Source organism: Anabrus simplex, chromosome 1, assembly GCF_040414725.1.
Source record: "Anabrus simplex isolate iqAnaSimp1 chromosome 1, ASM4041472v1, whole genome shotgun sequence".
Classification (NCBI taxonomy): Eukaryota; Metazoa; Arthropoda; class Insecta; order Orthoptera; family Tettigoniidae; genus Anabrus; species Anabrus simplex.
This window is the reverse complement of record NC_090265.1, coordinates 607032334-607047448: the sequence shown is the minus strand read 5'-3', so window position 1 is coordinate 607047448 and position 15115 is coordinate 607032334. Positions and strand designations below refer to the sequence as shown.

General features: G+C 44.3%; 1 protein-coding gene across 1 annotated transcript in view; it reads left to right on the top strand.

Moving 5' to 3' along the window:
* The first annotated feature begins 372 nt into the window (after positions 1–372).
* LOC136857201 (uncharacterized) overlaps positions 373–15115 on the top strand; it is a 170944-nt gene continuing 156201 nt past the window's right edge. Inside the window, exons 1-2 of the mRNA XM_067135664.2 lie at positions 373–501; positions 3140–3400. Of these exons, the coding sequence (XP_066991765.2) occupies positions 446–501; positions 3140–3400 (317 nt within the window). The 5' untranslated portion in view covers positions 373–445. The remainder of the gene's footprint in view (positions 502–3139; positions 3401–15115) is intronic.

The window sequence follows — 15115 nt, the reverse complement described above, 5'->3', positions numbered from 1 at the left end:
ATCACCGTCACTACGTCCCCAGTTCAGCGCCACCGAAATTCAGAATGCATTAGTGCGATGTTGAACCGCCAGAACGAGACGAAGAAACATGGAAATAACAGCCCTGTCGTGGGTCAAGCAACATTGTGCATTGTGGACAAGTTAGGTGCTATACGAATCGTCAGGATAACGTTCTCCAGAAGATCATTTAACGGAACTACTGAATGGATTATGATTGTCTGCGGCCTTGATTCTGTTGTCTTGTCACGGGAAATATTATCAGTTATGCGTCTATAGACAAAGAAAGGAAAAAGCCAGGAAGAGTTCGCGCGCGCAGCTATTGGTCAAGTTTATCGCATGTTGGATTTGTAATGATGATATAACCAGAAATATTGCTCATTGACATAAGACTGTGTGGTAGTCCTAGTTCAGTGGATTTGTAACGCTTTCAGTGACTACAGTGATCATGAAACTTTTTAGTGTCATCATAATTATCACTATTGTAGTTACAACAAAATCACAGTAAGGAAATATTATTTGCTTTCAATTGCTTAGGTCATGTGTATGTGTCACACTTGTACGTATATTCAGTTATATTTTATTTGTGTCATGGTAAATAAACTCGTCTCCTCGCCCCAAGGTTATGCAGCTATTTTCAGGCACAGACCCCCCCCCCCCCCCCCGTGGAGGTGCGCTGCGTGTATCATTTTATCCACATATCAGCCCCACTGCGATTCTTTAATTTCTGGCAGTACAGGGAATCGAACTCGAGCCTCCGGAGATGGCAGTTGATAGTGCTAACGTTAAGTTTCGGAGGCGGACATTTGTGTATTCATTGAATGCCTCTGGGAGTCTAGGTTCATATAAAGGATTTTAAACAAAATATCGATAGTCCAGAGTACAAATCTTCTATGTCAAAAACGTCATCTTTACGGGAGATAGGAAAAACCAATTTTAAATTGTATGCTAGGGCATATGATCATTTATTAGGAAGTAGTGAGTGACAAATTTATAAAGGATGTCTGAACAACCGATTCACCGAAAAATTTAAATGTGTACAGACTGTACAAGTCTTAAATCTAAAACTGTTATTAAATGACATAGTGTGATTTGTAGTCTGCAACATCGATATAATGAAATCAAAAATAGAACTCAGACTGTTCTAGTAAATTACACAAGAACACACAAAATAGATGAATCGGATATTGTAAAAAGGGACCTGGGTCACGTTTCTCTATTTTCAAGTCAATCAAAAGAAACCGTACCGAGCTCGATAGCTGCAGTCGCTTAAGTGCAGCCAGTATCCAGTAATCGGGAGGTAGTGGGTTCGAACCCGACTGTCGAAAGCCCTGAAAATGGTTTTCCGTGGTTTCCCATTTTCATACCAGGAAAATGCTGGGGTTGTACCTTAATTAAGACCCCGGCCGATTCCTTCCCATTCATAGGCCTTTCCTATCCCATCGTTGCCATAAGACATATCTGTGTTGGTGCGACGTAAAGCAAATAGCAAAAAAAAAAAAAAAAAAAAAAAAGTTTCGTTTTATCATGTGTTTACTTAAGGTGATACAATGTTGTTTGGTAGAAATTCATGTAAAAATCACTATAATAACCTGCGACTCACAAGCTGGCTTACGAAAGCGTTACACATCGCATACTAACCCAAATATCCAACAGCACTGTGAAATACACACATTATTTTAACGCATTAACCACACAATTATCGTAATTATTATTATTGTTATTATTATTATTATTATCTTCCTATAAATGTGTGCTCTTTAAATTTATGAGTATTAAATATTAATACTTCTCACAATGATCATATGAAAACTTAATTTATAACGAATCTCTGACGTTTGCTAACACCACGATGTTTAAATAATCATGAGATGAATACAAGAAATACCAAGAAATAAGGCCACTCGAATGAACAATAATGACAAACGTTACACTCGCAAACACTTTAAGCACTAATTTAACTTGGATTTTAATTTATTTTTATTAAGATTAATTATTAGTTTCTAGCATGTCAATGCTTGATTATATTTTGAAGATTGCTATCACCAATCTACCAAAAAATCCAATAGAATATGATCGCAAATAGACCTCTCCATTCAATGTGAAATAAATGGAAATTATTCTAGAAGAACTTATACGAGACGAAAGATGAAAAACTCAAAATGATATAAGAAAATTATTAATAATTTTTCCACAGGCAACTAGATAAAGTCAGAAAAATAAGTTAATTTAATTATCTTTTATTTATTCCTTCTACTTTATCTGAAACGTAGTATTTTAAATAACGACTGAAGTTAAGAAGATTCTAGAAGCAATTTTTTTTTTTTTTTTTTTTTTTGCTAGTTGCTTTACGTCGCACCGACACGGATAGGTCTTATGGCGACGATGGGACAGGAAAGGGCTAGGAGTGGGAAGGAAGCGGCCGTGGCCTTAATTAAGGTACAGCCCCAGCATTTGCCTGGTGTGAAAATGGGAAACCACGGAAAACCATTTTTAGGGCTGCCGACAGTGGGGTTCGAACCTACTATCTCCCGAATACTGGATACTGGCCGCACTTAAGCGACTGTAGCTATCGAGCTCGGTAAAAGCAATAAATCAGCGGAAATGCCACGAAGATGATTATTTGTTGTTGTTGTTGTTGTTGTTGTTGTTGTTGTTGTTGTTTGTATGATTTTATTTTCTTGTGAATTGTTGAAGTGACTTGGGAGTCAGATATTATATGGATTTTTGAGAAGTAGGGGACATGCTTATTCCCCGAATTATATGAGAGCGCTATGCGAAATTATTAAAAGGCACCAGACACAAACGTAATGTATGGTGCGTCAAGTTGAGTATTTATTCTCATATTTTCAACATTATATGCGATCATTGTTTTTCATCATGATATTTCTTGTAAATTTCTTCGATTTTGAAGCAAAGAGTATCTCATACGATCAAATTCAGATCACGTGGCCATCACTGTTAATACCGTCATGTACCACTCACTATCGCATCGATGATTTATGAGATTATAACTCCAGTTTTCAAGATAACTGAGTATGACGATATACCCGATTTTGACTTGTAAATGGTGTATAATAATCATGCATTACTCAAGTGGAACGACAATGATCTTACTAACGAGCTTCTTTTCCATTTTTAGGAATATTACTAAAACAAAGCCGTATGAACCACCACCACCACCATCTCCTCTAGAATGTCAGCCTCGAAGGAAACTCACGGTAAGTAACTCACCGTGGATTCCAGGCCTTTACTTTCTCCAAGAGAAAAATGGAAAGAAAGAACGATACCGCCAGTGTGAAGTCTCACTAATAGCAGACCGAGTTGCAATCACCAGAGCATTTTGTGTACCGCCATACACAGTGGAGGAGGAGGAGCAGCGCAATGGTGTCACTGTGCTTATGTAAGTTCATTTTATATATTTCTATTTACTAATTACATTCATACTTCAGCCACACAACCTAAATTTGGTTAAAATTAGTTACTGAACGATTGTATATTTAGAAATCCTCCCATTTACTCTAAACTACTCTCAAATACGTTTTTGAGAATATTATATTTGTAATAAGTAGTTTTGATCATTTTAAGTCCGACTCCTTGCCTGAATGGCCAAAGTTGTGGCCTTCGGTTCAGAGAGTCTCGGATTCGATTCTCAGCCGGGTCGGGGACTTTAAATGCGTATGGTTAATATTTCTGGCTCGAGGACTGGGTATTTATGTTTGTCCCCACACTTCCGCATTAATACGGGACGCCACAGTATACCAACCACCACAAAACACGCAATATTGAACACAACCCTCCATACACGGTTGGCGTCAGGAAGGGCATCCGGCCGTAAAGCAGGGCCAAATCTGCATATATATATATATATATATATATATATATGTGTGTGTGTGTGTGTGTGTGTGTGTGTGTGTGTGTGTGTGTGACAGAGTTTTTTATGGCATACAACTATTTCAAAACAAGCAAACTCTGGGAACATTATACTTAAGCAAGTTACACAAACTTATTATTGTTTTTCTTTTTTTTTTAACAAAAAATTATAACTAGTTTAGGACAATTCCGCAAACAGAACGTTGATAAGTTTGCATCTAAACAATTTAAAATTTAACGCAGGAGAACATCAAGTTGTACACAGCGGAATTTTAAATAAATAAATAAAACACTTTTTCCTTGTGCACACTAGTAGTAAACGAAGTTATTCTTGTCATCATCATTATCCAAATCATTTAACAGTACACAGTTATACTAACAAAAAACACTTCAAATTAACATAAAATTGACAGATCCTCATATCAAAGTTTTCATTCCCCACCCTGAAGGGGTGGGGCGGGCCACCTAGAGGGTTACGCCCTCTCTCTGGCCAAGAGATGCAGGCAGGTCAAGCAGATGTGAGGGAGAAGGAAGGTGGGTAAACGAAGTGAGAAATGATAAGAGATGTGTGTAAGCGGGATGTTTAGTTGAGGGTTCTAGGGCAGAGATGCAAAGTTAGGAGGTGAAGGGTGGCGGTGAGATTACAAAGGGAAGTGGTGAGGATTCGAAGGATATCTGGCGTTGGAAAGGTTTGGGGGGAAAATAGTAGTTGAAGGAAGGGGCGGACAGACGGTTTGACGAGGTTGAAAGGTAGGTCGAGCTGGCCGGGGACGACGGTGGGCAGTAGAGGGAGGATGGCGAACAGGTCGGGGTGGGGAACGAGAAGGCTCCACTCTGTAATGATGGCGGTAAATATAGGCGCCGGTGTCGATCAGGTGCTGGACGTCTTCTGCCGTTGGAAGGTGGAGGCGAACCATGTAGGTAGGACCGGAGCTGTTTAGTATCCGCGACGCACTTCGGGCGGGGATTCCTGTTGTTCGAAGTGCATGAAGTATGTCCTGGTCAGAGATGCCGGGGTCTACGCCACGGAGCACGCAGCTAGGCATACCGTTGAAATATGTAGGTGGCGGTGGTGGTGTTGACGGTGTGGCTGCGGCTGCTTCGGCGTTGTCTGATGAGGATTGTAGAGTTGATGGTGGTGCTGCTGCGATCGAATCCAATGGGGTGGCGGGGAATTGTTGAAGACTAGGTTGTGTGGGAGTCGAGGATAGAGGGAGAGATGATGACATTGTAGATGAGGGGTGGCAAGTCGTGATCGTAGTGACGGGAATATAGGAAGGGGTATGAGCGGACGTCGTAGTGGTAGTAGTGGTGGTGGTGGTGGTGGTGGTGGAGGTGGTGGTGGTGGTGGCAGTTGTAGTGGTGAGGTAAACTGAGGGCGATGAAGGTGGTGATGGTGCATGCAGTTGAGTAGAGGTTACGATGGGCAGAGTAGTTGGATCTGCAGCGAGTTGGGCCAAGATGGGTGGAGGAGTAGGCTCCACGAGGTAGAAGCGTTGATGTATACTGACTCCGGTGGCGAGGAGGCGCTCCCAGTCGTTCCGCGTTGGTAGGTAGAGGAGAATCTGTGATGACGGTGTTAAGCTGGAGCCATCCAACAGCCGGTAAACATCGTGGACGTCGAAGTTAGCTGATCGGAGTGCAAGGCAAACGTCGTCTTCTGAGATGGTAGGTTCTACATCGGGAATGATGCAGGTGAGCATGGTTGGGAAGGCCGACTTCCTTCCTGGTGTCAGGCCTATATGCTTTATTGGCTCGGCTGGATGGCAGTTAGAGCTGAAGGCCACCCGGCCGATCAAAAATGTGAGATGTGTGGCGCTGTGATGCCCCGAGAAGCCGTGGTGTATATCGATGTGATTCCTCAAATTGACAGATGTTACACAAAACACATAACAGGAAAGCATTCAGAATTTAAAATGATGTGTTCCGAAAGCTTCTTGAAGACACTTATGTCTGGCCATCTTCCAGCGTTCTTTCCTGAGATGATCCAGAAATCCAGGTAAAGTCACACTTGTATGCTGAAGATACGCCTTGATATTGTAGTTAATGGCTCCAGCTGTTAGCCATATGCAAGCGTTTCCACTCTCGTTCTGTGCGTGATTTAGTTCCAGATTTAGTAAATCTCCCTCACTCCGTCACTGGTTGTTGTTGACCCTGATATCCTGTAGATAGCGTTTAGTGTCCATCTCCAAACTAGTGCCGCATTGCCGCATGTGGTAACTCGATGCACGAGACTGTCCATCTGATGACATAGCAGGCATTTGTCATCCGATACTTGTCCATGCCGTTTCAATTTCTCACCCGTCGGGTTGATTTCATTTGTGTATATGTAGAGCGATGCCCCCCATTCAATCGGGATCCATTTCTACCAAATATTTTTTCAGATCTGCTTCCAGTCACGATGTGGGTATTTTTGTTTACTATTGGAATACATTTATATTGCTTCAATCTGAAGCTGTATATATTCTTAGCTTTATCCAACTTTCCAGCTGTAATTTCTGTTTCTGGATGTTCCTGTAGAATGGAGAGAGCGATTCGGAAGCAGCTTCGAAATGGATCTTTTTGTTTCAGGTTCATTGCTACAACACAATTTTAGCACTGCACTGTCAAATACATCTCCCCTTGAGTACAAAGCTTTAGTGATACGTCAGAGAAAGAGTGCTGTGCATTTCTTTTCGACTGCAATTAGGCGCAAGCCACCATCCTGTTCAGTCAGATGAAGTTGGTCTCTTCTTATTCTGTATCTATAGCCTTTCCATAGATAAAATCCAAATGCCATTTCAACACGTTGGCAAATGAAATGTGAGGCTGGAAGAATTTGGGCAAGGTACCCGAGCTTCGACAGCGCTAACTTTTTGGAAAAGTTGAGTCGCCTTGAAAGTTCCTCCTTTAGCTGAAACCGTAGGGTGCTTAGAGCAGAAGTCCAATTTGTCTATATCGTCCCTGAAATATCGTTACTGAAGGTAATGCCCAATATCTTGCAGTGGTGTACAATTGGAATCCGGGAGCTGGCAAATATTTGTCTATTTGCATTTGAACCTAACAGTAATAATGAGGATTTGCTATAATTCACTTGTGCCCCTGACAACTTACAGAAGGCCTCGAGAGTCTCTTGAGCATTATTAGCATCTTCGTCACTGGTCAACAGTAGGGAAATGTCATCCGCGTATGCGCGTACTGTGAAGCATTCGTTGTTAATAGTTATTCCGGTTAAATAATTTTTCAAACTTTGAATCAGGGGTTTTATTGCTAAAATAAAAAGTACCATTGATAATGGACATCCTTGTCTAATTTATTTGTTTATTGAAAATTTGGCTGAGAGAAATCCGTTAATCATAGCTCGTGAGGATGCCTTGTAGTATATGCGCTGTATTGTTTCTATGATACTGTTTGGAAATAGAAACTTTTTTAAAAACTTTCCAAAGATAAGAGTGTGCTATCTTATCGAATGCTTTGCTGAGTTCAATGCTAGCCAATGCTCCTGAAGCATTGTCACACACTGAATGATATATGATTCATCTCGAATTGCCAGTAGATTATGTAATATGTTTTCCCAGGCATAGTGCAAACCTGTTCATTAGTAATTAATGAAGGGAGGATAGTTCTGATTCTGTTCGCTAAAACCTTGGCCAGTAGTTTGTAGTCGGTATTTAATATTGTAATAGGTCTATAATCACTGAAATACGTGCAACTGGAGAGTTAGGGAATTAGGATGATAATTCCCTCTGCAAATGTATCACTTATAATGTGACTGAAGACATAATTAATAACTTGTGTCAGGTCTTTACCGATGATGTTCCAAAATGTATTATACCATTCATACGGGATCCCATCATAGCCTGGCGTCTTATTTGGTGCAGTATGGTCTAACGCTCGCTTCACTTCTTCTTCGGAAATATTATTAATAAGATGTGCGATATCATCTCCTTCTAGATGACTCTGGAGATGATGAAAGTGTCTGTCAATATCGAACTCTGAGATGCTGTCTTCTGCAAACATTTCAAGGAAACATCTGTCACTTTCTGCAAGGAATTGTTCCTTCGTAGTGAACAGTGTCCCTTTACCATTATCCCATCAATTAATAAATTGTTTATTGGCTGATCGTCTAATCTTGGAAATGAGGTAGAGCGAAATTTTCTCTCTTTCTATGAGGGAAGTGCCCTTCACTTGCTGATGTAGTTGTTCTAGGCTGCTTTCCTTAAATCTAAAATAATTATCATAATAGAATTTAATGCAGAAGAGACATTTTGGCCTTGCTGTTCATTTTGATGCAGATCAAACCAAAACTCTGTCATAGAATTCCTACTTGCATCCTGGTTCAATCGATCAATCAATCAATCAATCAATCAATCAATACTGATATGCATTTAGGGCAGTCGCCCAGGTGGTAGATTCCCTATCTGTTGTTTTCCTAGCCTTTTCTTAAATGATTTCAAAGAAATTGGAAATTTATTGAACATCTCCCTTGGTAAGCCAACGGCCGTAGCCGTGTTGAAACACCGGATCACCACCCTACCGCACGTAAACTCCGACTCAGGAACACCTCTGCGAAGGATCGGACCTGCCTTCGGGCAGAATAACCCTTACCTCCCTTGGTAAGTTATTCCAATCCCTAACTCCCCTTCCTGCCCCTTGAATTCCAACTTCATATTGTGATCTTTCCTACTTTTATAAACGCCACTCAAACTTATTCGTCTACTAATGTCATTCCACGTCATCTCTCCGCTGACAGCTCGGAACATACCACTTAGCCGAGCAGCTCTTCTTCTTTCTCTCAGTTCTTCCCAGCCCAAACTTTGCAACATTTTTGTAACGCTACTCTTTTGTCGGAAATCACCCAGAACAAATCGAGCTGCTTTTCTTTGGATTTTTTCCAGTTCTTGAATCAGGTAATCCTGGTGAGGGTCCCATACACTGGAACCATCCTCTAGTTGGGGTCTTACCAGAGACTTATATGCCCTCTCCTTTACATCCTTACTACAACCCCTAAGCACCCTCATAACCATGTGCAGAGATCTGTACCCTTTATTTACATTCCATTTATGTGATTACCCCAGTGCTCATACGCTATTATTCGTCCGAGATATCTAATGACAGGTTTAAATTTATATGTCCACCAGTACATCACACTACTCTAGCGATTTTGCGCTAATTTGCATTGGTGATAACACTCCGTGAAACGTTGGACATCCTCAGTATTATTGAAAACAGACCTATTCATCTTCCATATTCCTTTTCCCATGATGCATCTGTCACTCCTTGTTGTCTTCATCATTACTAGAACGCTATGGTCATCGCTAAGGGCGACTGGAATCACCTTACAGCTAACGAAGAGCTGTACTTGTGCCGTGGATACGTACATCCTATCTATCCTGGATTTCGACTCCCCACGGCAATATGTAAATTCGACATGTGAGCCGTGTAGCTGCTGCCACACATCCTTGAGCTGCATAGACTGTATGAGTGTCTGAAGGCCTGGACAAAAGTTGAAAGTACCTGTTAGGTCTCGTGGGGGAAGAGTGCAGTTGAAATCACCTACTAGAATTATTGGACCAGGTATCACTAAATGGGGCACTATAGCATATGTAAAAGGTTTCGTTCCTGTTTGTACTGTGGCCCGGATGGGCTATATACGTTTATCAACCTTGTGTTATTATAGGTGGCAGACAGAAACCTTCCCGTAGTGTCCATGATGACATCAGTGAGCTGAATTCCTTTCCTGTATACTATTGCAGTTCCTCGGAAGTTATCACCTACGTTCGTTATGTAGTCATAGTTATATAAGAAGTGGAAGTTTGTCTCATTAACTTTCTGGAGGAATAAGATATCAATATCATATTCCTTCAAGAACCGACTAAACAGCGATTGAGTTGTAATACTTCTTGCGCCAGTAATATTAAGGGTGGCGTACGTTGTAAGAAGACTTACCATAACAAGACAGAGAAGGAAAGCAAAATGCCAAGAAACTATATTCATGTTTGCGTAGACGGTTATTTATAGATACGACAGGTAGTGGTTGGTGCAGAGTCAGTTAGGTACAGACCCTGTCCGCTCGGCACTCTTCTTTCTCGTATGTGCACGCGAGTCCCTATGGCTTAAGGAAGTATGTGATGGTTGATTGCCCTTCAAGCTCTTGGCCGCCGTAGATGACGTATTGTGTGTTTTATTTATGTTTCTCATTCTAGGTGAAGACATCTTACTCTGGTTCTCTTTTCCAATACACTCTTCGGTTTCCACACCTTCCTCTGCCATTTCGGTATTTATTAAGTCCCGATCGGGCGTATCTGCACTGCCCATAACTTTCTTTTCCGTCCTAGAGGGGAGGGATGCATTGTTCGGGGTCCGGCTAAGATCCAGGATTAAGGGGTCCTTGGAGTATCTGCCAGGTAATTCACGGTCTCCAGAAGGTAGGGATTTGGAAATGCTATGTTCCAATTCAGTCTTCATACGTTTATTCTGACTTTCCGTGACCGAAGGAAATTCATTCCTATCAATAGCCGGGATGTATGCTGGGTTCTCCTCATTGTGTATATCTGCCCACGGGGCTTGTTTACTGGCGTTGTGTGGCTCGCTCAGCGATGTTGAAACTGCTATAGCGGGGTCTAGTTCACTGACGGAGGAGTTAACAGGTGTGTGTGTGGCAGTGTTTATATTCCTTCTCTCTGCCAAGCGATTTTGTCGTAGCGGACACTCCGGCTTCAAGTGACTGGGCGAATTACAAGCAAAGCATGTCCTAGTTTGCCCGTCATAAATAACCTATGCACGAAAGCCTTCAATATATAAGAAGGAAGGTATTGGGTCTTTTAAATCCATTCTAAAAAAAAACCAAACCCCATGGCACTACAGCCCTTGAAGGGCCTTGGCCTACCAAGCGACCGCTGCTCAGCCCGGAACCCGGGGCCTCCGGGTAAGAGGCAGGCACGCTACCCCTACACCACGGGGCCGGCTAACTCCATTCTAAAACCAATATAAATGGTCCGTTATTGGACATTATAAAGTTTCCAGCTAACTCATTCCTGGTTGCCAGCGTTTCGCCCCCGTTTGCTAGGCTGGGCCCATCAGTTGATACTTAGCACATCTACCAAGACGCTGGCTAGTGCATACCGTGCAGGACCAAGGACCAAGGGGGAAGTTTTCATTCCCCTCCCCGAAGGGGAGGGGCGGGCCACCTAGAAGGTTACGCCTTCTCTCTGGCCAGGAGATTTGGCGGGGTTTGGGGATTTGGTGGGATTGGTAGAGAGGGATGGAGCTTTGCTAAGTTGAAGGAGTTGGGGGGGGGGTCTCGACCTCTTGACTAAGTATTTATTGATTTCTTCAATACGTACAGTATTCATTTTACATTTTTACAATTTTTGGGTTTTTACAATAGGATTGTTTTTCTTGTGCTGTAACATTTACTTGTTTGTTGTTTTGCCTACTGTGTATTTGATATATCCCTTCCCCCCCTTTTTTTTATTAGGGGGTTATTAGGATATTTACATCTGTTTAGCTATGGATTATCTACACTTGGTTATTTACAGAACTTGGATTTTTACACTTGATTATTACAGTGCTTGATATTTACAATACGATATATACATCTGTTACACTATGGACTATCTACACTTGGTTATTTACAGAGCTTGGCTATTTACAGAACTTGGATATTTACACTTGATTATTCCAGTGCTTGATGTTTACAATACGTTGTTATTTACAGTACATTGTCTTGTTTTATATAATTATTTGTAGACCAAAATGGAGTTATTTACAAGTTGTTCTGGGTATTTACAGTTGTTTGTTAGCAGGTTTACATTTGTTGTTGCTTGATGATTTGCCACATTATCTTGGTTGTGGTTGGAAGGCACTGCTTCTGAAACATAGGAGGGTTTTGTTATTACATTTAACATATATTCTGATGTTGGGGGGGGGGGGGAGGTCGCCAGAGGTTCTTGGGGTGTTGGAGTTGCTTTACCTGTGATGGGAGTGGGTGGGATTTTACAGGGTTAGGGGCTTATGGGGTGAGGTATTTTCGTCACAGCCTCTTTTACTTATGTGGTGCCCTCATCGGGTGGGGGGAGGGACCGGTAGAGATGGAACGGGGTTTGGGTGAAGTGGGGGTTGGGAGGTAGGTCTCCTCGGAGGAGTTGGTTGAGGGTTGGGTTGTCTCGGTCTAGGGCTCGGCGGTAGGATCGCTGGAATTGTGTGAGGACATAGGAGTCTAAGGGTGGGAAAGGGAATATTGCTAGTAAGTCGGTCGTGGGGTATCGGAATGGGAGTCGGAGGGCGTGTCGGACTGTGCGGCGTTCGATTGATAGTAATGGTTGGTATAGGTTCGGATGGGAGTTTGCAGCGGCCGCCCAGGTGATGAGGCCGTAGGTGATTGCGGGGCGTACGAAGGCTTTGTAGGTGAGGAGGAGTAGTGAGGATTTTAGACCCCATCTGGTCCCGGCTAGGCGGCGCACTAGTCGAGCCCGGGCGGCAGTCTTGGTTTTTAGGTGTTGGAAATGGGGACGGAAGGAGAGGTGTTGGTCGAAGAGGATACCAAGGTATTTTATGGTGGGTTGTGTGCTAATGGGGAATCTACGGATTCGGAGTTGGAGGTTGTCTGGGTTACGGGATATGCTGGTTTTTCCCCGTCTACGCCTGAAGAGGATGGACTGGGTTTTTTCTGGGTTAAGTTTTAGGTGCCACCGGTCGCACCATGTTAGGAAGGTGTTGAGGTAGGGTTGGACGGAGCGGTTAATGGCTTGGACTGAGTGTAGAGGGGCTAGGATGGCGGTGTCGTCGGCGAACTGGAGCAATTGGATGGGGGGAGGTGGTCGGGGGATGTCGGCCACAAATAGGATAAAGAGGAGTGGGGAGAGGGGTGAGCCTTGTGGGACGCCTAATGTTAGGGGGAAGGATGGTGACAGTTGGTTCCTTATTGATATTTGGGTTGATCGGTTTGTGAGGTAGGAGGCAATGACGCGGACGTAGGAGGTGGGGAGGGCGAAGAACCGGAGTTTGCAGAGGAGGGCGGGGTGCCAGACGGAGTCGAAGGCTAGCTGGAAGTCGAAGGTGATTAGGAGGGTAGGACGGGCTCGGTTGAAGTTGTTGGCAGTGATTTAGATGAGTCGAAGGAGTTGGTCTTCAGTGGAAAGTTTTGGGCGGAAGCCGAACTGGGATGGTGGGAGTAGATGGTGGGATTGCAGGTGGGGATGTAGGCGACGGACTAGGATTTTGTCTAGAATTTTTGCTAGGACTGTAATGAGGATTATCGGGCGGTAGGAGCTTAGTTCAGAGGGGGGTTTGCCTGGTTTTGGAAATAGAAGCATTGTTGTGTGTTTCCAGGCTAAGGGGTAGAACCCGGTTCGTAGGATGAAGGTGTACAGGTTGGCCAGTAGGGATAGGAGGGTTTGCGGTGCATATCGGATGTGAAGGTATCGGGTTTTGTCTGGTCCTGGGGCGGTGTTCCGTGATTTAGAGAGGACGGACTGTATTTCAGCCGGGGTAATGGGTGTTTCTAGGGGGTGGTTTGATAAAGAGTGTGTGATGGATGGTTTGAGTGAAGGTGAGGAGGCATGGTGGAGGTATAGTTCTGTGTTTGAGTTGTCGAAGTGGGGGTCTCCGTGGGTGTTAAAACGCTGGCGGAAGTACTGTGCGAAGATTCCCAGCTTTTCCTCGGTATTCGCTGGTGTTGTGTCTCTGTGGATGATGGGGGTAGTGGGGTGTTGTTTTGGTCCCTAGGAGGGTGTTGAGTTTGGCCCAGAATTTGGAGGGATGGGGTTGGAGGTCGTTGAGTTTGGAGCAAGTCTGGGACCAGGAGCGGCGGGTGTGGGCGGCTAGGTAGTTTCGGATAGTTCGGAGGATTTGGCGGTGCAGTCTTAGGAAGTATGGGTCTCGGGTGCGCATGAATTCTCGATGATATGAATGGGAAAGCTTTTGGAGGTGTACGTACCGGGGGGGGGAGTCGTGGTTGGGATGGGGAGTGGAGTGTTGTGGGAATGCTGGATTCTGAAGCAGTAGCGATGGTGGTGAGGATGAATGTATTCAAGTTGTCTAACGAGGGTTGGTCGGTAGGAAGGGGAGGGGTGTGTGCTAGTACTTGATTTAGCGTGGCTTGATAGGAGGGCCAGTCGGCTTTGTTGAAGTTTAGGATTGTCCTAGGGGGTGGGGGTGGGGGACGGGGGTTGGTGGATGGGATTTGGAGTAAAACTGGGAGGTGGTCGCTGCCGATGCTGGGTAGTAGTTGTATTGTGATAAGATGAATAAGGGAGTTGTGGGCTATTAGGGCGTCTGGTGTGGTGTTGGAGGCGGGACGGGTGGGGCCGGGGAAGGGTATCAAGGAGCAGTTTAGGTCGCTCAGGTGATTTTGTAATTCGGTCATTGCTCGTTTGGTTCGGTGGGTGAGGTTGAGGTCGGCTATGAGTATGAAGTGGGGGAAGGTGTCACTAAGGTAGGTGATGAAGTCCAGTGGTAGGGGGATGTTTGAGCGGTGGTAGATGGTGGCTAGGTGTAGGATCCTCGAGCGGAAGTATACAGTGGTTATAACTGATTCTGGGAAGTTATGGGGGTGGGGTGGGATGTGGGGGCGGGTGGGCAGTGAGGACCGGACTGCTATGGCGGAGCCCCCACGCCCTATGTCGTGGGGGTGATCGGCTCGGTGGAAGGTGAAGCCTGGGAGGTGAGCGGGCTGGAAGGGGCGGAGCATTGTTTCGTTGAGTAGGATTGCGTGGGCGGAGTGTTGTGAGGAGAGAGCTTTTAGGTGTAGTCGTTTAGAGTGGAAGGATTGGATATTTAGGAAGAGGATGGAGATGGGTTCTGGGGTTCGGGTACGACGGGGTGGGTTGTGGGCCATGTTTATACTTGTGTTTCTAGGCGGGAGAAATAGAAGTGGGTGTTTAGGCCTGAGTAGGAGGGTATGAAATGGGCTTTGAGGGTTTGGTTGGCCGCTGGTTGGATTTTGGTAAGGACCATTGGCCTATGGTAGGGATGAATATTCATTAGGGAGATGGTCACGAAGCGGATTATGTCCTCGATGGTTGGGGGTGGGAAAAGGGATTGGGAGGGTTGGGTGGGGGTATCTATTGTTTTAACTGGAGCTACCAGTTCAGGGCGATTTTCAGGAGGTTGTGGGCGGGATTTGCATTTTCGGGAGTAGGTGGGATGATTTTCGCCGCAGGTGTTACATTTGGGGGGAAGTTGGGTATTGGAGCATCGGGAGGTGGGGTGGGGCTGCGAACAGTGGCTGCACACTGGTCGTTCTGCTGTGCAGTGTGCAGTG